The 25404-nt window shown below is 36.0% G+C and overlaps 1 protein-coding gene and 1 long non-coding RNA gene across 2 annotated transcripts; both read right to left on the reverse strand.

Moving 5' to 3' along the window:
- Nucleotides 1-857: 857 nt before the first annotated feature.
- Nucleotides 858-6954, reverse strand: LOC125586095 (mucin-1-like). Its single transcript, XM_048755900.1, has 3 exons — nt 6898-6954; nt 5879-6313; nt 858-1394 (listed from the first exon to the last, which is right to left on the reverse strand). Exons 1-3 carry the CDS (start codon nt 6952-6954, stop codon nt 858-860), a joined length of 1029 nt encoding a protein of 342 aa, XP_048611857.1.
- Nucleotides 6955-15854: 8900 nt separating this feature from the next.
- Nucleotides 15855-19743, reverse strand: LOC125585526. The gene is made up of 2 exons (XR_007322503.1): nt 16351-19743; nt 15855-16275 (listed from the first exon to the last, which is right to left on the reverse strand). It is a non-coding gene; the product is annotated as an uncharacterized LOC125585526 (long non-coding RNA).
- Nucleotides 19744-25404: the final 5661 nt, after the last annotated feature.

The following is a 25404-nucleotide window of genomic DNA, read 5'->3' on the forward strand; positions in this document are numbered from 1 at the left end:
ACCCATAGAGAAAAGGGGATCGAGAGAGAGACTGAGTTCGCGGAAACAGACTGATCGGGTTCTAACCCAACCGTCGGAGAGCGATGGTGCCTGTGCGGCTTAGTCTGAGTCGTAAGAGGTGAGCCGCGTACTGAGCAATGGAAATCCGGCGGATCTGAAAGGGGATCTCGGTTCTACTCTGTTCTCTCTGTTCTACTCTGCTTTACTCTGTTCTGGGACAGAAAACAGAGGAAAGAAAGGAGAAACCGGGACGAGAAGAGTGAGATACATGGCCGGAAAGCCGATCCGAGCAATCGACGGTGACCGCGAGTCTGGGTTAGTTGCGTACTGATCCTTGCGGACTGAGCCAAGGGACGTACTGAAGATCTGGGAAGGCGGATCGGGGTCTCAGATAGAGACCATTGGGCTGTCTGTTCACTGCGACACTGTTAGATCAGGGAGACAGATCGGAAACAAGAGAGCTTTGGCCGGAGGGCCGATCGGAGTCTCGTAGAGACCGCAGGTCTGTTGGTTCACTGCGACGTTGTCCGATCTGATCTGATGGGAGGCGTCTGGAGTTATCTGCGGTGGTTAAGATCGAGATGCAGTGGTCGCGGGCCTGAGTTGGGTTCGATGCCCTGATCTGATCAACCCCGATCGGATACTGTGTACGGTTTGGGTGTGATTGGTGTGCGACAGCATACGCTATCAGCCTATTCTGATGAACTGAAGGAAGGATCGGATACTGTGCTTGGAACGATCCTCGCCATGGAGAGATGTGGTACTGTCGTGATCGGATCGCTGAAGGCGATCGGGACCGGTGCCATACTGAAGGAGGATCGACTGGAATCAGGATCGAGTCTCAGGATCTGTACCGGTTATGGCATTGCGCCGAGTCTTGATGGATCGGTTTTGAATGGACTGAGACTTGTACTGGAACTGGATAGTTCGATGGCAGGGTAGCCGTGTAGAGAACTGACTGAATGGATGGCTGGTTGGAGACCAAGCCAGCCGACTGTGTACTGACTGATCCCGACGTGATCAGGACTGACTGAAGCGATGGCTGTGGAGCCGACTGTGTACTGACTGATCCCGACGTGATCAGGACTGACTGAAGCGATGGCTGTGGAGCCGACTGTGTACTGACTGATCCCGACGTGATCAGGACTGACTGAAGCGATGGCTGTGGAGCCGACTGTGTACTGACTGATCCCGACGTGATCAGGACTGACTGAAGCGATGGCTGTGGAGCCGACTGTGTACTGACTGATCCGGATGTGATCAGGACTGACTGAAGCGATGGCTGTGGAGCCGACTGTGTACTGACTGATCCCGACGTGATCAGGACTGACTGAAGTGATGGCTGTGGAGCCGACTGTGTACTGACTGATCTGGTGGTGATCACGTGACTGTTTCTGGAACGCTAATAAGGTTAGCGTACTGTCTGTTCTGGATGGCTGGTTGGACACCAAGCCGTCTCTCTTTGTTTGCTTGGGTCACGTGGGGATGGTTGGCTGAGTGACTAAGGAACAAGGGGATTCGGTTAAGTATCTGATCGAGCTGGCTGGATAAGACGGAGTGTTCGGATGGATTTTCAGATAACAAAGCACTGAGGCAGTAAGGTATATGTTTATTATACTGTCTGTTGTAGTGATTCGCTAGGATGTTGGATATACTTAGCGAACACTTGGATCTGAACTGAACCTCCTAAGGGAAAACTGGATAAAAATCCTAAGTTAAGATAAAAATTCGGATATGGCCAGTTTAGTCGAGGGAAGCGAACTGAGGACGAACCGCCGGTAAGGGAAACCGGGTCTGGGCGTCACAAGTTGGTATCAGAGCGATTACGGTTCTAGGACAGAGTTGGAAGGGTTATTCAAGATTTGTCTAGACCGAATGGACGCGGAAAAATGCTGAGCGCGAGCACTGGAGAATTGATGAGAGACTTGATCTTGGGAGTGATCAAGTCGGACTTACACATTGTATGGGCAAATGTAAGTTAAAAGTCTAACTGTAAAGAACCAGAGATAAGATCATTGATGAATGATTGGATTGGTTGAATGAAGTCTGAGTTAAGATCATTTGGAGAATGATCGGATTGCTTAAGGTGTTCAGGATTACTCGAGAAGAGTTATCCAATAAATCTACCTAAGAGTTGGAAACAACCGAGAGGTTTATTTAAGTCAATGGACCCGAATTCTGAAGTGAAGAAACGGGAAAGATTGACGAAGTGTATTCTGAAGCTTAAGGATAATAAGCTTGCTGAAGTTAGGATTGAATCAAGTGGCTCGAGGAAGCCAAGGATGCTTCGGAAAAGTCTAAGTAAGACAAGGACAATGATGTCGGATATGGAGCCAAGGAGCTGATGAGTTTAACTCTGTATGGACAAGACGTCCATTAACTGAATTTGGAAAGAAGACTTCAGCGGACAGATTCAAGGCAGAATAGCCGAGTGGATGAGCTGAAGGTTGTGAACGGAAACAGAGTTGGACAGGTGGTCCGAGGATTGTGATGGAATCTCAATGAACTGGCTAAGGCGATAGCTGGATTGCTAAGGGATAACCTGAAAGAGTCAGGGAATCGGAAAACTGAATTGGACAAGTCGTCCATGGAAGAGCCTAAGGACTAATGGCTAAGGCACTGATGCTGGAATGTGAAGTACCGAGACTTACATTCGAATGGGACACCTGTTGAGAATGCTTAGATGGATTCTAAGATTTTCAAGGTAAAGGACAAGCTGGTCCGGGAAATTGAAATTTGGAAGTTCCATGAAAGGATTCGGAAAAATCTGCGTAAGACTTACACATAGCAAGTGGCAAGTGTAAGCAAGTCTGGATACAAAGAAAAGGACAATGGAATTGTCAAGACTATCTAAGCTTGATTGTCTTAGTAGGTTTGTGCTGTCCGAGAGTTGAGATCATCGGAACAAGAGATTGGAAGTCAAGTGTACTTGCCAAAGACTTGTTAAGTGATCAAGAAACTACTCGGAGGTACAAGATGCTATTGATGATGAGTGGTGATAATATGCCTTAGAAACTGAATGGGTTTGCTAAGGCATAACTGTAATGAGACTGTCTGTTCTGGCGTCTATGGAAACCGAGAGTTTCCAAGACGTGACTGTCTGTCATCGCGTGTACTGTCCTGACGTCTGTGGGAACTGTAGAGTTGCCAAGACGTAACTGTAATCGCGTCGGTGGGAACTAGATTAGTTCGCCATCGCGTGTCTGTACTGTGATCTGCGGGAACCCAATCTGATGTCTGTGGGAGATGTACCTTCCAAGGCATAACTGTACTGTTACTGGAACTCTAGGAGTTCACTACTGTGGGTTTCCGATCGCGATGAAATCATGGATGGGAACTAGTGAGAGTTTGCCATCCCATGTCTGTAGGACGTATGTGCGTTCGGTACGTATGGTATGAACTGATGTCATTGGGAACTGCTGAGTTTCCAAGACATAACTGTGACTGAGTCAATGGGAACTAGATGAGTTTGCAATTTTGAAGTTGTGAACCGGAAAGGATTGAGAGTCCGAAAGGAAAATTGTGCAAGGGATCAAGCGTAGGATCCGGTAAGAAATGTCTGTAAGGATCAAGAATGATCCGGAGGTGTCAATAAAAGATCAGTAAAGATCTGAGAAAAGCTGAAGTCGATCATAAGTGGTCGGTGACTGGATAGGATCAGGGAGTGATCCGAAGGAAACAACTGTAAGGATCAAGATGAGATCCATGCGTTCTGAAAAGATTAAGTTCCTAGTACTCGGAGTTAGGCCATGCTACGGAACACTGGAGTGCGAGAATCAAACAGTCATGTCAGGATTGGACTGAGACTGGTTGAAACTGAGTTCCAGAAGGATGAAACTGAGTCAATATGTGACTGTGATCGGGTAAGGTTTAAGCTGGAAAAACTTAACTAAGATAGTGAGTTAACACTTCGAGAATTGAGGTAAACTGGTCAGCACTGTTGGGAGTCTAACGTTCTCGCCAAAGTGTATGACCAAACACCAAAAGATTGCTCGGAAGTAAGGACTACTATGCTTAGTGAGTTGGTGCACTGAACCGAGTCTGTTGGAATGAACTCCAAGCGTGATTGTGATCAGGAAGTCTGGAACACAGAATGGTCGTGTGACCGAAAGGCTGTTCATTGAGTCAGGGCATGAGTGCCGTTTGATTGGGATTTATTCCAAGTGGGGGAGACTGTTCTGAATGGGTAGAACAAAGTTCTATTGCCTGCTGAACTCGAGGACGAGTTCATTCCAAGTGGGGGAGAGTTGTAGCATCCCTGTCCCGATGTCTGAACTGGATCAGTCCAAGGTCGGACTGATCAAACGGGACAGACATGTTGGACATGTCATCTGGATAGTTCTAATCTGATTAAGATGATACTGTCTGTCCGAACATAGCAGTTTAGCTTGTTGGACTAAGCTGGACGGATTCAGAGAAGGCATCTGGTCTTGTCATCCGAGACAAGTTAGTCAATGTGTGGACTGACTTGTATACGTTCTAACGGGAACCGAGACTGAGCTGTACATGAACTGATTAGCTAAGGAGAATGGCGGGATCAGTTAATAGAACAGTTACCGAGAAGTTATCAGGACGGCCAGACAAGTCGGTTAAGACTGTCGGCTAAGCTGAGATGAGCTGATTCAGTAGTATCAGTCTGATTCGGACAAGGTTAGAGTTGTTGACTGGATCAGTCAGCTCTAGTTCGGTTTTCGCCTAAGTAAAACTGGCGGGAACAGTTAAAGTCCGAAAAGTGGAAAAACTCGCGCATGGAACACCTTGGAGCGCGGGGTGTCGGTGGGTTAAGTAAATAACTGTTTGGAACAGTGATTGTCGGTGGGGGTTGGTGGAGAAACCGCCCATACGTTTCCCTTAAGTGCGATTTCGCGGAAGGGAAAAGGGGATACAGGTTTTCTGAGACAAAATTTCAGAGAACAGAACCCATAGAGAAAAGGGGATCGAGAGAGAGACTGAGTTCGCGGAAACAGACTGATCGGGTTCTAACCCAACCGTCGGAGAGCGATGGTGCCTGTGCGGCTTAGTCTGAGTCGTAAGAGGTGAGCCGCGTACTGAGCAATGGAAATCCGGCGGATCTGAAAGGGGATCTCGGTTCTACTCTGTTCTGCTCTATTCTACTCTGCTTTACTCTGTTCTGGGACAGAAAACAGAGGAAAGAAAGGAGAAACCGGGACGAGAAGAGTGAGATACATGGCCGGAAAGCCGATCCGAGCAATCGACGGTGACCGCGAGTCTGGGTTAGTTGCGTACTGATCCTTGCGGACTGAGCCAAGGGACGTACTGAAGATCTGGGAAGGCGGATCGGGGTCTCAGATAGAGACCATTGGGCTGTCTGTTCACTGCGACACTGTTAGATCAGGGAGACAGATCGGAAACAAGAGAGCTTTGGCCGGAGGGCCGATCGGAGTCTCGTAGAGACTGCAGGTCTGTTGGTTCACTGCGACGTTGTCCGATCTGATCTGATGGGAGGCGTCTGGAGTTATCTGCGGTGGTTAAGATCGAGATGCAGTGGTCGCGGGCCTGAGTTGGGTTCGATGCCCTGATCTGATCAACCCCGATCGGATACTGTGTACGGTTTGGGTGTGATCGGTGTGCGACAGCATACGCTATCAGCCTATTCTGATGAACTGAAGGAAGGATCGGATACTGTGCTTGGAACGATCCTCGCCATGGAGAGATGTGGTACTGTCGTGATCGGATCGCTGAAGGCGATCGGGACCGGTGCCATACTGAAGGAGGATCGACTGGAATCAGGATCGAGTCTCAGGATCTGTACCGGTTATGGCATTGCGCCGAGTCTTGATGGATCGGTTTTGAATGGACTGAGACTTGTACTGGAACTGGATAGTTCGATGGCAGGGTAGCCGTGTAGAGAACTGACTGAATGGATGGCTGGTTGGAGACCAAGCCAGCCGACTGTGTACTGACTGATCCCGACGTGATCAGGACTGACTGAAGCGATGGCTGTGGAGCCGACTGTGTACTGACTGATCCCGACGTGATCAGGACTGACTGAAGCGATGGCTGTGGAGCCGACTGTGTACTGACTGATCCCGACGTGATCAGGACTGACTGAAGCGATGGCTGTGGAGCCGACTGTGTACTGACTGATCCCGACGTGATCAGGACTGACTGAAGCGATGGCTGTGGAGCCGACTATGTACTGACTGATCCGGATGTGATCAGGACTGACTGAAGCGATGGCTGTGGAGCCGACTGTGTACTGACTGATCCCGACGTGATCAGGACTGACTGAAGTGATGGCTGTGGAGCCGACTGTGTACTGACTGATCTGGTGGTGATCACGTGACTGTTTCTGGAACGCTAATAAGGTTAGCGTACTGTCTGTTCTGGATGGCTGGTTGGACACCAAGCCGTCTCTCTTTGTTTGCTTGGGTCACGTGGGGATGGTTGGCTGAGTGACTAAGGAACAAGGGGATTCGGTTAAGTATCTGATCGAGCTGGCTGGATAAGACGGAGTGTTCGGATGGATTTTCAGATAACAAAGCACTGAGGCAGTAAGGTATATGTTTATTATACTGTCTGTTGTAGTGATTCGCTAGGATGTTGGATATACTTAGCGAACACTTGGATCTGAACTGAACCTCCTAAGGGAAAACTGGATAAAAATCCTAAGTTAAGATTAAAATTCGGATATGGCCAGTTTGGTCGAGGGAAGCGAACTGAGGACAAACCGCCGGTAAGGGAAACCGGGTCTGGGCGTCACACTTTGCCTCTGCTCGGGATCGTACGGCCCATCTTCTCTTTGGCCCGGTAAAAATATTAACCGAAATTGAGTCCAACAGTAACTACTCGATTGGGAGTTGGGCAGATAATTGCTGCCAAAAAACCTATACAGTGGATACTGCACTACGTTCTGATGAGTATGATGAGGATTACAGAGAGGAACATGCTATTGAGCACCAAAGTCTTGCTATGGAAGAAAGAGTTATCCATCATTCCTCCTAGGGCTGTTCAATATGGCAAAACCGAACCGTACCGAACCGAACCAAACCAAAATAGATAATATGGTTTGGATTTGGTATATACCATACAAACCGAATGGATATGATTTTTAAAAAACCGCAGGATTTGGATATGGTTCGGTATATAACCGATAAAACCGAATAAACCGAATAAAACCGATAAAAAATGGAAACATGTAAATATGTATATATTTTATAACAACGTATGAAAATTATAAGTTAATTTTTTTGCTAATAACTATTACCATATTTTTTACAGTAATAAAATAGTCCTGATTTGTAAAACACTTGAACTATAATTAAATAACAATTCATCGCAAACATGCTTCTTATTTTCTTAGTCTTCTTTTGATCTTTTTGCTTTAATTTAGCATTGACTAAATTGAAATAAAGATTATAAATTTGATGATAACAATTAGTGGAAATTCTTCACAATTTTTTTTATCTTTAAACGAATAGAGTTTCTTGTTTAATAGAAGAAACATGACTTTGATGAACGCTAAATATGAAAGAATATAATAACTTATTTTTTGTGCTTCGTGCTTCTGTTTTATTTTTTGTTTTTTATTTTTATTATCAAAATTTTGAGCTTTGATTTTAATTATAGATTTGATTATTTTATTAGATGATAGAAACACTTTTCATTTTTGTTCTTTTATTTAAACTTATAATATTTTTTAATAAATGAATGTGTTGACAACAAGACTCTAAAATTCATATAATATGATCCCAAAATATAGAATTATGTTTTTTGGTATAAAAACCGAATAAACCGAAAACCGACGGTATATAAACCGAACCGAACCGAAGTAAATATGGATTTAGAATGGTAGTTATATTTTACTAACCGAAATACCGAAAAACCAAAAAAACCGAACCGAAACCGAACCGATATCCGGATTGAACACCCCTAATTCCTCCAGAACAGAGGAAGCAAAATCGATCGACGGCAACTGCTCACCGATCGACCCTCATTCCACACCGACATCCGAGGTAAAACAAGAAGATGATACATATTATGGGTATCTAACACCGGATGAATTTGGTATTTTCAGGGACCCATGAGGCCAAGACGAGCTATGGATGGACGTGTTCTAAAAAATATCGAGAGAAAATATTGCAGACATCCCTGAGATGGCCAATGGACCAGACAACCTCTTCCTTCAGCAACGTAGAGATCCAGAGTACCAGCATAGGGTTATAGACGAGCTGTTTGCTACGGCTTGTGGTTTAGAAATGCGTTATGAGTATCAGAAATGAACACGAGGTCGAAAATCGATCGACGGTCCAGTCCCACCATCGATCGACAATTGCCTAGAGTTCGGACGGAGAGCCTATGATCAGAACGGACAAAGCATATTTCATTGTAAAAAGAGAGATGAGTATATTGTCTACAGAGATGATCATGGATATGCACGAGTTGTAGATGGTAGAGGCATCCATGTGTCAAAGGAGGACATCAGAGTCATTCTTGAAAGAGCTGCAATGCATGAGCGCTCTTATATATGTCTTCCAAAACATGCAGAGGGATACACTCAGTCCATGCCAGAGCCATGCACTTACAACAAAGAAGAGGTTGATGAGAGGGCACAAGGGAGCTACAGAGCTTTAAGGATGTCATAAGATGATTTCTACAAGAGGCTTGATGATCTCTACTACCCATTCGACAACAGTATCAGCTGGCTGACTACACGCACGGACGAGATGAAGCAGGACATAGCCACGATTCAGCAGCAACAAACGACCAGAGCACGAGCTTCGAAATCGATCGATGGTGACTCCCACAAATCGATCGATTCTCGTCTTGCATTATTCGAGGAAAGGCTACAGTCATTCGAAGATATTCTTGATAATGTTAATTTTTCTCAGGACATGATGAAAGAGGAAATCAATCAGGAATTGAAGGATATCTCAGAGTAGACGTATGCCAGACTCAGAATGCATCAGGGGAGCATTGGACATCTTGAGAGGAGGATGCATACAGTGGAAGGCACAATAGCAGTATTGAAGAATCACTGGACAAGAGCAGAAGAGGACATAAGACGCTTCATTGGTACATGGTTCCAGAAGGACAAAGAAGCAGTAGACACTTGCTTCCCAACAAGTAGTCTTTCACCTCCATACTAGCCACACACATCCAAATTCAAGCTAAATGACTATAACAAAGCGCTGAGTAGAATGCAACCCACTATTCGGTAATTTTATTTGGTTTTATTCTATAAGTTACTAATTTTTGTTTTTAATTTTGCAGGTCAAAAAAAGAAAGAAAAAGAACCGAGTAGACGTGTGCCCAAATCGACCGATGAGACCATGTCGACATCGATCGACAGTACAACACCAGAAACGATCGATGGTACCATCATTCCATCGATCGATCCAAAGTTCGGTCAGGTATATCGATACAACTTGTTACATTGAGTCCTTATGATTTATGTTTTCACCATAACTCTGACTGGATTTTCACTGGGGACAATGTAATTTAAGTCCCAGTGAAGGTTTACTGATATCAATTTACTTTGTGAGTCTTATTTAAATGCTTTCAAAAAAGTTTAATTGAGTTAAGAAGGGGACAATGAACTTTTTCGATTTATACTTATTATCTAACCACTCTTTAGCACCATTCTTAGATTTATTGACCATAAGGTATACTAGAGATGCTAAAGTGGATCATCCGCCAGTTATTCACACTTGCTGAGATTGTTCGAAGGAACCAAAGCTGACTTCTAACCTAATTGAGCTAGAATTTTTTGTCTTGGGGCTTGGTATACAAGGGATCGGATTCCTCCTACAAGTCTGGAAAAAGTGTTGATAATTCCACTCTCTCTCCCCTTCAGATCAAAAAGGATTCGAACAAGACTTGGTGGCCACAACCATTAAGGCTTGCTTCATAAAGAATTCTGGAAGAGGTCAAAATGATTCAAACATGACTTGGTGGCTGCAACCATTAAGGCTTGATTCATCAAGAATTCTAGAAAATAGATATATGTCAAAAAGAAGTGAACATGACCTGGTGGCGGCAATAGTCAAGGCTTGATTCATGGAAGCCTGTCTTTTATCTCAGTCAATGGAGAGAATAAAAAACACCCCGCAAAAGAAGTAGACATTGACTGAGAGAAGTGAGAAGAGAGAGAGGAAAGGAACTCCTGTTGAGAAGATAATATTTGTTGGTCCAAATACTTGTTTGAGTAAGAGTCCATGTGTTCTTTGATCGATACTCCTAATAAAGCCTACACTTTTATTTTATGCAAGAAATGAAGTCAGTAGAGGAGTTAGTCAGACATGATTAGTTAAGTTGCTGAGTGAATGGATTTGGTTGCTAAGCTAGGATATTGCATATACAGTATCTCTAAGGTTGATATTGATTTGAGTGGCTGCAACATTGTAGAGGTGATGATACTGAGTTTTTAAATCATGTGAGTAGCTGCTGTTTTCAAACCCCTTTCAGAAAGAATACTCTTGTTTTGCTTGAGGACAAGCAAAATGGTAAGTATGGAGGAGTTGGTATACTATAGATTTTACCTATTATTAGTCATGGTATATAAGTAGTTTAGGATATAGTTATTATGTTTTGGAGTCTATTTAGTATGTTTTTAGGTTCAGAAGTGTTTTGGAATAAAATGATGATTTTAGAGCATTTTTGAGACAAAATTAGAAGTTACCCGAGCTCACCATCGAGCAGACAAGAGGTCGACGATCAGAGATAAAAATCGATCAATGCACACCCTGTGCCATTGATCGACGGCGAAGCGAGAAAGGCCCGAATTGGTCCCAGCTGACCTTAAGCCCAAGTCAACACCAAATTACAAGATTACCCCTGACAAGTTTTAACCTAATACTTATGTGCTTTGCCAATTGTGGAGGCAAAGTATGCTTTATTGTTTTCTAGTTTTCATACTTAGAGTTTTATGTTTGGAGAAAAAATCCAAGACTCATTCAGAGATTTGTATTGGAATCTAGTTTTCTTACTATAATCTATTCTATGCAGTTTTATTTATCTCTTGTTATGAATTGTTTTGTTATGTCTGAGTAATTCACTTGTTAGATTTAGGGTTCAAATAGGTTTAGCCCAAAATATAGAATTGCTAAGTTGTGATATTCATCAATAGGATTGTGCTTATTGCTTGTTCTAGAGTAGCTAACTATAACATTGATCTAGGTTGATAGGTTTAGGCATTAGCTTAACTTATTTACTTGAATAATCCTTATTGAGCTGGATCTGTTAGAAACAAACGAGAGTTGATCTAGTAAATCTAGTGAACATAGTTCAACCTATTCGTAAAGCTTGCTAGGAAAAAACATCGATCGATTATCGTATAGATAAATCGATTGACTTTCTGAAGGGTGCATCGATCGACGACCGCGAGGGAAAATCGATCGACGACCGTGGGGGAAAATTGATCGACGCTTTCTCGGATCAACAAGCGACAGCTGAGATCTTGAGATTCTAGACAATAGATAATCTAGTAAAACGAGAGTTGATAGATTATTGCTAAGTTGAGTTCTATAATATCATGCATGCAACATTAGCCTCTATATACAATCCTAATTAATTGAATAGAAACTCTAGGTCTACCGCGTTCTTAATATTATCTTCAACCTCAATCAACCGAACAAGTATCTTGTTCAACCTTGCTTCTTAAGATTAATCATACTGAATCTAGCTTAATCACTGCTGATTAGAATTTATCGTGTGTCTTAGCTCTCTGTAGATTCGATTCCTATGTACTGCAATCGAACCTTTTATTTGAGAGAATAAATTACTCTTTAGGGCAATTTGAGTGACATCAAATATAAGGAAAAAATATTTTAAAAAAATTAATAATAAAAATCTCATTTTAGTGTTGAAAAATTGTGTCTTCTCATAAAAATAACATAGATTACTTTTTTTCCATCTTCCAACTATTGGATTTTTTTTTAAGTAACCAAAATATTTCAGTAAGTGCCTTTTTATAATTACTAGGCAAGGAACCCTGCGATATCGCACGAGAACTCATTTATAAAAAAAGTATGCCACATTTTATATAATTACTTTTGAAAAAATACATGTGTTACAAAATCATCATACATGCATTTTTAAAGATTTTTATAGGCTACTTGTGATAAATTACACATATGCCAGTACCAATTAGTAAATGCACACGCATTTAAGTATCTATGCATTTAAGCTATTATCGTGAACTTATTTTATTAAAAAGCATATGCCATTTTGTAGAACTTAATATAATATAAAGCATCTTATTTTTCTATCAAAGAAGTTCATTTGTCATCAAAGTATACTAAAATAAGGAGAAAATTACATATTTTTGATTTTTCATGAACTTTAAAAATGTATAATATAAGTAAAATGAGAAATAACCACATACCATATCAATAAAAAATATTCTAAATGAAAAAAAAATGTGATCCACAAACCATAGAAATCTATATTATAAATGTTACTTTATTTTATCCCCAGATTTTGATTATGATCTATTTTTCTACAAATTGTAGATTTTTCATTGTATTATATGCATTTACAAATGTTATTTATAACATTTCTTTAATCATAATCAATCATACTATTATAACATAGTAAAGTTCGTATAGTAACAGATATGCATGAATATTTATTTATCCTTTCGGATTCAGATAATGTACGGTAAAATTTCTATAAATTAACAATGTCGGGATTTTGATATTTTATTAATTTATATAGTTATTAATTTACAGAAATTTTTTTTTATGTTTATATATTTTAAAAGTATGATTTTATGTAAAAATAAGAAAAAAATACTTGTTTTTACCGTATATGTACTAATTAAATTTTATAGATAAAAATTTATGTTGTTTTCATTTGAATATTTAATGTATAGAAAATATGTATCGTAATTATAAATTTATTTTAAGTGTAAAATGATAAAATAATATCAATATATTTATAAATATTAAGAAAAAGTGAAGATAAACTTTATTGTGAATAAACAATAAACAATAAAATATATTGTTTATATATGTAAACTTTTTATATATTAATTTATATTCATATCGGGATCATATATTTACAAAAATGTTTTTATAAATATTACCACTATTTTATCAAATTTGTGTCATACTTTACATCGGCCTAGTTTGGTACCGCTGAAATTTATTAATTTATTATGTTTATTAATTTATCGAGTTTATTTTGGATTTTCAATTTTTCTTTCATTGTATTCTATGCATTTACAAATATACCAACAAACACTATACGTTTGACCGCATTAAACAGCGTGCATGCATTCATTCAGGCAGGTATTGTGTTACCAAAATTTACAGACTTTTGTGACATGATCACAAATGAAAAAATTATAAAAAAGAAAAACACACCTTAAAAAAACACCTTTCATCTAGTAGAAGAAAATTTAGATTAATAAATTCATTGTTTCGTTTAAGATTTGTTGCTAGCCAAACACGAATGACTCTTCTTACAATATTTTATTAATAACGTTTCATTTGAATATCTTCTAAATATTTTTTTGTCAGCTAATCTTCTAAATATTTAGAACCAGGTAACTATACAGAACTTTTTTCGTCACTGTTTTAAGAATTTGTGAAAGATTTACAGTGAGAAACTCATGAACATGGATTATTTATAGATTTTCAAAGCTATATACAAATAGTCATAATTTTTCAGATTATAGGTAGTTATTTTAAAATAGTATCTCTAAAATATTTTTTTAATGAGACACATCATTACAAAAAAATACCCTAAATAAAAAAAATCATATGATCAAAAACAAATTTTAATTAATTGTGATAGATTACAATAAGAAACTCAATAACATGAAATATTTATAGTTTTTCAAAGCTATGTATGAATAGTCACAACCTGTCAACATAATTGGAATTCACAACCTTTAGAATTAATTGAAATTGCTATTATTAGTAGATTAGTTTTCAAATTTGTGTCTTCTCATTATAAAGGATTTATTGATAATAAGAATCTCATTTAATGTTGAAATGTTGTGTGTATATTCATTAAAAACTGAGATTAGTTTTATTTTTATAATATGCAAATATTAGAAAAGTCTTAAAAGGTAGTTACAATCTCAATAAGTGTTTTCTACAATTATTAGTATTAAGAGTTGTGTTTCTCAATATAAGGACAACTTATTTTTAATAATTAATAATTAAAATCTCATTTTAGTGCCAATAGGTTGTGTCTTTTCATTAAAAAAAAACTGATATTATCTTTGTTTCTCCGACATGCAACCATTAGAAATTTTTTTTTTTGTTAAAATGTTAAATTTATATATCAACAAAAGAAAAAATGTTTACAATACTGAAATCTTTAAATTGCTACTGCAGTTGCAGAACTTTTAATTCTTTCCCAGCCATCTTTGCATCAGAAGGCTATTGAACTCAGGGTATTGTTCTGTCCAGCAATCGCACAAGCTGAGCAGGGGAGTTCCAACATTGGAAAAGTTCTTACAAAGTAGTTAAAATACTCCAATAAATGTTTTTATTACAATTATTAGTTTTTAAAATTTTGTCTTCTCATTATAAAACACAAATTATTTTTTAATAACTGTTAACATATTTCAATAAGTATTCCTTCTATAATTATGTATCCTTTCAGATGTAATATAGTGTTTTTGTAATTATATGTCTATGCATAATATTACATTCCTAGAATGTTTATTATATTACATCCGTTTTTTAAAATTAAAATTGTGTCTTCTCATTTTATCAATGATGATGCTTTTATACATTCCTACAGTGTTTGTTATATTACATCCGTTTCTCTCATGAGATGATGCAGGTGATGTGAAGAAACTATCTTGTCCATTTTCTTGCAAAAAAAGTGGATGGAGAATTGTTAACAACATTAATATTCTTTTATTCTTTCTCTGGTAAGTGTTCTTAGACAAAAGTCAGTTGACTTACTTTAACTTTACAAGATTTCGGTGTGTGTATGTGAACGTGTACGTACGTACTATGAACATTTGAGTGTTTCTTATCTTCAAATCTTCTACTTTTGTTTTTTGATTGCACATGGATTTTCCATCACCACTTTTAAGTTAATTTCTAGATATAATGATTTTTTTTTTGAACTTTATATACATTATTTCTTCCAAATTAGTATAGGTGTATAGTGGAGAATGACGGTGTGGATGATGTCCTCGTTGAAGCTGCAGTGGCAGTTACATCTGGAGAGGAGAATGACGGTAAGGATGATGTCCCTGAGGATAAAGGTTCGGAAAGTGTAATGGAAGGAGATAAGGATGGGGGCGAGGAGGAGGACGACAACGAGGTAACAATTTAGGAGAATTCCCAATTTAGGATTGGATTTTGAAATTCCTTGGATTTTGAATCATAGGTTTTGTTTGAATTGGTAATGTTTTGGTGAAGGAATGAAGGAAGGAATCATGTGTAGAACTAGAAATAGGAATTATGGTAATGATGTGTAGAACTAGGAATTATGGTATAACTATAGTAATACTAGTACCACTCGGTGAAACATTGAGAAATTAGTAAAATTAGTAATATGTAGGTATACTAAGGAATACTATACTAACTTTGTGAAAACTATTTGGTATTATTGGTATAACTGGCGTAGAAGTAAATGTAACTTGCAGGAATTTGAGCCCATCGAAGCAATCAAAGAAGTGTGGTTCATTGTCGATAGTGTTCTCATCCGTTTGTGAAGGAAGGGCAGAAGGGATCAAAGAGAAAGAGAAGAAAGGAACCCTGAGTTGTTTTGTTGATGTTTCATGGGAACTGTTTATGTCGGATTATTTTGCAAAACTCTATGTCTTTCGGTTTGTAGAAATTTGAAACTATCATTTTCTTGATGTTACAATTTCAATTTCAATTTCAATTTCAATTTCATTTTCAGGATGTTGCAATTTAATGAGATCATGTTGCAATTTCAATTTCATGTTATCGTCAACCACAAAATAAATAAACGAAAGTTTGGAGTTTTACAAGTCTTAGACAAACCACAAAATAAAGACTTGTAAGCCTATTCGCCGAAGCAAAGAAACGGAAAACAAACAGGAAAAGACCGACCATAAATGAGGAAAAGACCGACAATCCAAAACACTTAAACATAGAATTCTTCAAACTTTCTAACAACCCCATCGTCATTATCGTCATCCACTATCTCTTTGTTCTCCAAATTCCTTTTCATTTCTGAGATGCTTTTAATTAATTGCTCAATCACTCTGGTCTTCTGCCTGATCTCATCTCGGGCTTCAATCAAAGCTCTTCTTTGCCATTTCGTACCTTCCTCTTCATCAAACCAAGAGAAGTAATTGCATTCATCTCCAAGCTGCCACAAGGTCCAAATTTGTTTTTAAATATATATTCCACATCTAAAGTTCAATTATCATAACATATCTCATACCCTAAAACGCGGACAGCTATAAAATCGTTGACCTGAGTTTTTGTCAGTCCAAGCTTGCGTTATATTCGCCGGTAAGCTACAAAAACGCAATCTCCAACCATAATTTCGGCTCCTCGTCGAAGATCCCGAACCCACGTCCATCTTCGCTTTTTCCACCTTCGCTTTTTCCACCTTCGCTTTTTCCACCTGAGAATAGAAGAAAAGAGATAGAGAGATCGAACGATTCCGAGAGAGAGAGAGAGAGAGAGGTCGAAAGGAATATAGAGAGTTGGAAGAGGAAGAGGGAAGTTGTTGTTTCAGATGTAATAGAAGAGAGAGAGAATTAGTGTTGGTAAATGGAAGATTCGGGAAATGGACCGGTTTGACTCTCGAAATGAAGGAAGAGAAAGATAGATAAGAAAAAGTGAGAGGATGTTGTGTGGTTGAGATGAGAATTCTGAGAGAGAGAGAGAGAGAGATAGAGAGAGTTTAGGAGAAGAGAGAGATGGATAAGAAAAAGTGAAGGTTCCAACTGAGATGAGAAATTTCTTTCGTTCTTTTTTTATTGTTTAGGCGCCAAAAAAAATTCATTTCCCTCCTAACATTTGTTCTTAGTTATACAGAAGATAGTAGTGTTACGAAATTTGGTCATAGTTCTACTTTTGGTGGTTTCTAATTTATTTAGTGTTACTAATTTTTTTAATTTGTTTTTTTAGTTTTATTTTCGATTTTAGTACTTAAAAATGTAATTTCTATTGTTCTGTACAATAATGTAGGTTTAATAGATATAAGTCGAAAATTTCCTTTGTAAGAAGTTCTTCATTGAAAAAGTGTGATTGAAACTACAAGGTTTTATAATGCATATATTACGAGTATTCAAAATTTTGTAAAAACATTTGTCATGTTTGTAAGAATTATAAGTTAGAGTATAGAAATCAAATGGAAAACTATGATAACCGAGTTGTGATATAGATAATACTAATGCATTACAAAACAAAGGAACAAAAAAAAGTAGATAACCAAGTTTTACTCAGTTTTTCCGAAGCATACAACACAAAATAAACAGATAATAGAGCTAAATGTATTACTCCTAATTCATCCAAATAACTAACTTTTAATTCTTTTCCTTCCCTTCCGTGTGATGCGATCTGGATGCATGATCTTCACCTCCTTGATGTGATCCGGTACATTCAAAGAAGACATCTCGGGCACAACATAAAGTTTCCTGGAATACGCCAAAGCCCACAGCTCCGTCCAGTAGTATTTTGAGCACAGCTCATGGATCTTAAGGCGGCTGCCATCAACGTTCTTAGTGAAATAGATGTAAGCTGCCAGTCCGTGCAGACAAATAAACTTTTCATAATCCCACACCTTGCAAGTACAAGATTTTCCAACCAAGGTCGCCCAAAACATCTTTCCTGCAGTGTCAGTGATCTCGTACTTAAGCTCATAACTATCAAGCTCCCGCACAGATAGCTGTTGTGCAACAGCCCATAGATCGTGCAAGTAGTTCTCAGCCCATAGACCGTGCAAGTAGTTCTCAACCAGAGGCACCAGTCTTGTATCGATTGATCTAGAAACATCATCCTTTGTTGATTGAACCAATCAGAGAATTTCCTAATGATACAATCCAGCATTGGTATTAAGGCCAGCCTTGTTGCCTCTTTAACCGCGTTCTTCATTGATTCCACATTGTTGCATGTATCCAAGTTGTACCTGTCACATGGGAAAAAAACTCTTACCATTTGTCCTTTTCAGTATGTTTCTCCACATACTTGTACGCAACAGGATATCTTATCTTAAATGAGTCATAAGCAGAGTTGAAGTCATCCACCGTATAATATATGCCCAACTCCATAAATCTATGCCCGACTATATTCTTGTTGACGTTACAAGCATGCCATTTCACATTTTCCATCAAATGCCATAAACAATGACCATGGTAAGCCTGTGGAAACACATTTCCAATAGCAAAGATCAGGCTCTGATTTATTTCACTCATGATAACCAGTTCAGAAGAGTCTAGTATAACACTTTTAAGCATCTCGAAAAACCAAGTCCAACTAACAAGATTCTCACCATCTAGTACTGCAAATGCAAGTGGATAACTGTGAACATTAGGATCTTGAGCTTTCGCAAAAACTAGAACACCACCATATCTGTTCTTCAGCCATGTCGCATCCACAACTATCACTTTCTTCATAATTGCAAACCCTTCAATGCAAGCTCCCAAAGCTATGAAGAGGTACTTGAATTTACTTGCATCATCCAATTTCACACAAGTTTTTGTTTCCGGATTCACTTGCTCTAACATGTACAAATAGCTATACATCATCTTGTAGCTCTCTTCGGACTACCAGGTATATCACTGACGTGATTGCTCATTGTATCCTGCCAAAAAAAGGAACAAACACAAGAAACTGACTACAGTTATCCAAAGTTATACCAGCTGTTCCTAGTTTTTCCAGTTATCCACAGTTCAATCAATTGTTCCTAGTTTTCCAGTTATCCACAGTTCTACCCGTTGTTCTGAGTTAGACAGTTATACTACAATTATCAAGAAATAATTGAATTAGGTTTCAGGTGCCCAAGATCGATCTAGGTCTAATTCTACTGCCTATACACTCTCATTCCATCACTGAAATGCAATATATACCAATTTCCTTTACAAATCGACCCCCAAACAAAACAAGGCTGTTGTGCATTTCAATTGCAAATCCATTAAAACCTACTTCCCAAAGAAAGCTCAAAACGGAGACCACAACCTACTTTCGATTGGTCTACGCCGACAGACGGTGGCGATGGAGAAGCTAGGGGAGAGAGGAGTGGAGGTTCAGGAGGAGAAGCTGAGCTGCGAGAGAGCTTCCAGAGCCGAGGGAGTGGAGGTGAGCGGGGAAAGCGGAGCTGGGAATGAAGAACTGCGGTTACGCTCCTTTTTTTTGCCATGTTTTATTATTTTTTTAAAAAAAATGATAAAGTCAAAACCGATTTTTAATCAAACCTTAAACCAATCCAACCAAACCGAAACTTCAATTTATGTTTTATCTAATTTTGTTTTCTTAAATAAGAGTGTATTTTCGTCAATCACCACTTCATTAATGAATTGGGGGTATAGGAGATTTCAGGAGGGCATAGACAAGCCATTGTTCCGAGAAAAAAAAGAGAAACAGAAAGATTCTTTTTGCTATCCTCCGAGTCAACTCCTCCCATGCCCCCTTATGTGATAGAGCAATCTCCTATGGGTCTCTCAAATCTCCTATACCCTCATTGCTTTAATGAAATATGGAAATCCGATTTTGCCCTTTTTAATTTTTCGAAATTATTATTTTTTAAAATAAAAAAAATAATTTCAAATTTTCAAATTTTCAAATTTTCAAAGTTTCAAAATTTCGAGTTTTCAAAATTTCAAAATTTGGATTCTACATTATATCATATAGTTTTACTTAGTTGTACTTCGTTCTACTAGGTAATACTGATGTTAGTTATATTGAGTTATACTGAGTACTACTGAGGTGTAGTTATACTGAGTTCTTCTAAGTTATACTGGTTATACTGAGTTATACTAGCTATACTGAGTACTACTGAGGTGTAGTTATACTGAGTTCTTCTAAGTTAACAGTTGTTGTCGTCATCTTCACATATATAATATAATATTTATTTTGTTGACTGAAAAATAATATGTCACTATATTTAGAAAATATATCTTTATCAAGAAATATATATTTTTGTAGAGAATGATGACTATAATTTTATTTACTAACACATAAGACATGTTTGAAAATGCTAATGTTAAAATTGGAAATTAAAAAAATGATATGAACATATTAGTTATTTAAACAAAATACAGTCGTCGTCGTCGTCGTCATCATCATCATCACATATATAGATATGTAATATTTCTTTTGTTGACTGAAAAATATTATGTCAGAAAATCTATCTTTATCTAGAAAAAATATTTTTTAGAGAATGATGACTATAATTTTATTTTCTAACACATGTAGTATATTTAAAGCGCTTTAAAATATACATATTAATTTTTTCAAAGGTAACTCAATATCAAAAATGTGTTAGGTTCATGTTATAAATTTAATTAGCATCATTTTCTATGATCTATATTTTATAAGAACATGAAACAATATTGTTATAATAGAAGACAATTACTGTACAGAGATTCTATAAACAAAGTTATGTATATATGTTAGATACTACATATATACTACATATATACATAACTTTGTTTATAGAATCTCTGTACAGTAATTGTCTTCTATTATAACAATATTGTTTCATGTTCTTATAAAATATAGATCATAGAAAATGATGCTAATTAAATTTATAACATGAACCTAACACATTTTTGATATTGAGTTACTGCCAACAAACTTGCATTTTTAAGATTTCACATAGCACGTTACGTTGTTTGTTAATAATATTCATTAAACTAAAATTATATTGGGTCTTTCAAAAAAATATTATATTTGTAGTGAGAATTTTGAACTATAAAATTTTAGAAAAAAATCAAAACATTCAGAATGTTCCATGGTACGTAATCATGTGGACTGTTATTTACTACTTCAGATTATATATCTGCTGATGAGTTTCATGAGATGTTACATGAAATACTAACAGATTTGTTCAAAAATAAATATTAGAAGTTTTGTTTAAAAAACGAACTGAAAGTTCAATTGTTTAAATATATTATTTGTGCCTGGAAATTAATTAAAGATAAATTTCACTTTTCAGTTATTTACCAAACAACAATCACAAATGATAGACACAAAATAAGCATAAATATTATAACTTTTAATATATTCATTTTGATATATATATATATACACACATGAAAATAAAATTTCGAGAACCCATATGCAAACATACAGTTTTAAATAAATATGTATACAAAAATTAAACTAAACAAAAAAAAGTTAAACCATATAATAAATAAATAATTACTAAAAAATTATTAAATATTCAATATATTTTTAATATGATTCCTTCTAAATAAAAATTTGAGCATAAAATTAATTACAAAAAAATATATAAAAAGATTTATTAAACATATTTTCTTTGATAATTAAAAAACCAGATTTTCAATATGTTTTTAAAAATAAATTGATTGATGGATCCTTGCTGTATTTTTATTTTTAATGTTGTGTTAATATTAAATATTATAAAATTTAGTGTTTTTTTATTGCAAACTGCTTTAAATATAAATTAGTCTAGTATCGTATTACCATAAAATAAATATAATTATACTTTTGATACCAAGATCGTATTCTATATTCTGTGACAACGTGAAAATAGTAAAACAATATTACTCACCTAAATGTTTAGCCAAATTTAATAAATATGTATACAAAACTAAGCAAAAAAGTTAAACCAGATAATAAATAAATAACTACTAACAAATTATTAAATATTTAATATATTTTTAATATTATTCATTCTAAATAAAATTTTGAGCATAAAATTAATTGCAAAAAATTATATAAAAAGAATAATTAAACATGTTTTATTTGATAATTAATAAATCAGATTTTCAATATGTTTCTAAAAATAAATTGATTGATGGAGCCTTGTTGTATTTTTATTTTTAAATGTTGTGTTAATATTAAATATGATAATATTTATTTATTTTTATTGAAAACTGCTTTAGATATAAATTAGTCTAGCATTGTATTACCATAAAATAAATATAATTATATTTTTGATACCAATATCGTATTCTATATTGTGTGACAACGTAAAAATGATAAAACAATATTACTTACCTAATTTTTTAGTCAAATTTAATATTAAACTATGTCGGTAGATGAAAATGATGACGCGTTTCATTATTTCATAACGAAAACATTGTATATAATGATCACTTCAGAAGTCTATGTTACGATATAATCCAAAAGAAAATATAAAGAGATCATCCTCGTCAAGATCAAGTGAAATGTAAAGCTTATTTTCATTACGTTTCAAATAATTCAGTGAAATTTCTTTTCTAAAGATTTTTAAAAAGAAAAACTTGTTACAAAGTTAACTTTCATTACTTTTTCTTAACAATAATGTTTTTTTCATACAAGTTATTAACAATCACTGAACTCATATCTCTACAAATGAAGAAGATGTTCAACCAGTAGACAAACTTTAGCATCTCATTTTCTTTTTCTAACACCAAATATATGGCATACTTCTTAAACAGATTGATCTCAATAATTTTCATAATTAAAATTTGATTTATTACATGTGTCTATTTATTTTATTTTAAAATAAGATTGTTATAAACGTTATCATCTTTTTGTTTTAAAATATATTTCAGTACATTTCAGTATATTTCATTTCATTTTAATTATGTATTGGATTTGATGATTTTTGAAAAATAACTGTAGTAGTTTAGTTGAATTTTGTTTGTTAGTATGAATGTTATCTCTTAAAATCCTTAGTTCGAAACAATTTTATATAATTATCATATATTTGGTTTTTCGGTTTATAAGAAAACATGAAAAGTGCTGTCATTACTTAGAAAGCTATAACTACATTCATTAAATTGTATTGTCAGTTTTGGATTATTTCATCAAACCAGATGAATTTATTTTACTCATATTTTCTAACAATTAGTTATAGTTAGGTGTTACATATATTTTAATCACTGCAAAACTTACATAAAGACTATGTGTTGTAATTTCATTTTCAAGATAAATATTTTAATTTTACTTTTTATTCATTTCTAAAGAAGAAAATAAAAAATAAATAATTTACTAGTAAACAGAAATTCTATAAGATTTGATTGCATTGCATTCTTAGTATCAATACACAATATGTATTGATCATAGCAAATACAATGTAATAAAATCCGTCCAGATATTCTATCTTTTTGGGAAATATAACTATTTTAATACTAGGGGCATTGCTTCCGCGCAAGCTCGGAGTTGTGGACAGAGTTCTTGTTTCGTCTCAATATTTGTTAGGGTTATTGTAGCTGTGAATTTTGCGTCTTTGGGTTGATCATTGTTTTTCAAGTTTTTTTATTGTTATAGGGTTAGAGTTGTGACGATGAACTGTGTATACACTGTTTTCAACTCATGAAAGACTAAACTGTGTTAGTAATGTGATTGATATAGTTCGTGGTGTCGCTTGCTGTGTCACTGAAACTTATTGTTTGTTTGTCTTTTTAATTTGTTACTTGTACTGTTGAGATTACATAAATTATATTAATGTTGTTGAGAGTACCTTTTGTTTCTGAATATTTTTTCTCCAGTTTATTTGTGTAAGTTTTGTGTATTAAGTAATAATTTTTTTATTCTTATTACGTTGGTTATATGTTTTTTATTTTATTTTTAAACTTGTTGTTTTTACCGGACCTTTAAAACAAATACATGAAGACTTGTAAAAATAATTATAAAATGAGTGAAAATTAGTATTTGAGCCTTAATGAGTTTTAAACGAATATATGTATTTCTCATAAGAAGACAATAGCATTGACATGTTGACATTGATCATGTAAGCTATTTTCATAGACAAGAGGAGTGAGCAGGTGGGGATGTTGTTGCCTCCTTTGCGTCTGTTGGGATTGTCTCTTGTATCTCCTGGTGTGGTTGTGTTTGTTTCTCTTTTATTTGATGAGTAATATGTAAACAAAAATCATTGTTAGTTGTATTTATCAGAGTTTGTAACTTACTCTGCTTTTTTTGTTTAGGTAATTTCACTAATTGGTTGTCGTCTTCGTTTTCTTCGTAAGCATCTGCGAAAGTAAATTTGTAAATTGTTAAATAGCTGGTCGTGTAGTTTGTATTTGTTTAGCTGGCTCAATGTATGTGTCGTTGAGTTTTAGTTGAGTTGATTGATTTGGTATATATTTGTTTTGAAGTTTATTTGTAAGATTAGACAAAAAGAGAGGTGATCATTAATAATTCGTCTTTTTTGGGATTCTAGTTTTTGGTGTTTTGATTGTTTGGGTTATTGTGGTTTCTTTTAAGCTGTAAAATAAAGATTTGTGTAAAATTAGATTGATAAGTAAGGGAGATATATAGACGACCACAAATCTTGGGTAGGAAATATTTTTGATTATTGATGTTAGCACAATATAGACAGTAATATAAAGGGAATTATGTGTTGATTGTTTCTTACGGATCAATGAGAAGACGGATCAATGAGGAGACGGATAACGACTCGAGTTGTTTCTTTGGTGAGGTCAGAGCCCTGGGCATAACGGATTTGCCCAATCACATCTGCGAGTTTAAATATCAGTTATGATATCGAAACATAATATAAACTCAGATGCAATATGATAATATACCTGGTAGTTCTAGGTTTATGTTCGCAATCACTTAGAGATTGTCGAACAGTCTAATCTTGACTGGAAATTGATCTCAGGAGCACCCATGATGATTTCATCAATAATGGTTAGTGAGATGAAACGAATGAGGAATGGATGATCAGTTATCTTGTACATGCTTGAGCACCTAGCAACCTCAAAATGATCGACTTTCACAATGGAACATGCTTTCAAAGATGGCATGTAATGATTAGCACGTCCGACGGGAGTAAACCCATAAATCACGGAATCTACAAATAATATTATTCAACAAAGAATCAGGAAATCAATTAAAACAATTATGTTAAATAAGTATGATAGATCGAAGATTAACTTACATTTTCATCGAGGAAGAGAACAGTGAATCCCACAAACTCTCTGTCTTTCTTGAAGTTCAGGGAATCCCATAAGCAGAGGAAGCCAGAGGCTATGCTCTGACTACTACGACCAAGACAGAGAGACTCGAAGGTTGAGTGATGGACGTCGGGACGCCGGTTTGAGGAACTGGAGAGACAGAGAGAAACATTTTCTAGAAGATGGTTAAAGCTAAGAGGAATCAATGAGTTTTGTGGAGATGCAGATTGGGTTCATCAAAGATGAGAATCATATATATAGGGTTTACAGAGGAGCTACAAATCAGGAACATTTATGTTAAAGCGATTTAAGATGGGGACTTGATAAAGAGTTTACCGGTGAAAAAATAGATTACGAACACACACGGCGCAACTCTGTAACTCAGACTTGTTTGAGACAATGATGAAAAGAACCCG

Source organism: Brassica napus, chromosome C4, assembly GCF_020379485.1.
Source record: "Brassica napus cultivar Da-Ae chromosome C4, Da-Ae, whole genome shotgun sequence".
Classification (NCBI taxonomy): domain Eukaryota; kingdom Viridiplantae; phylum Streptophyta; class Magnoliopsida; order Brassicales; family Brassicaceae; genus Brassica; species Brassica napus.

Coding starts and splice junctions, on each gene's coding strand:
- LOC125586095 (XM_048755900.1), bottom strand. CDS start 6,954: ATGGATAACTCTTTCTTCCATAGCAAGACTTTGGTGCTCAATAGCATG. Junction 6,314..6,897: donor TCAATAGCATGTTCCTCTCT/GTAATCCTCATC, acceptor TTAGCGTTCCAG/AAACAGTCACGTGATCACCA. Junction 1,395..5,878: donor TCCAACCAGCCATCCATTCA/GTCAGTTCTCTA, acceptor TTAGCGTTCCAG/AAACAGTCACGTGATCACCA.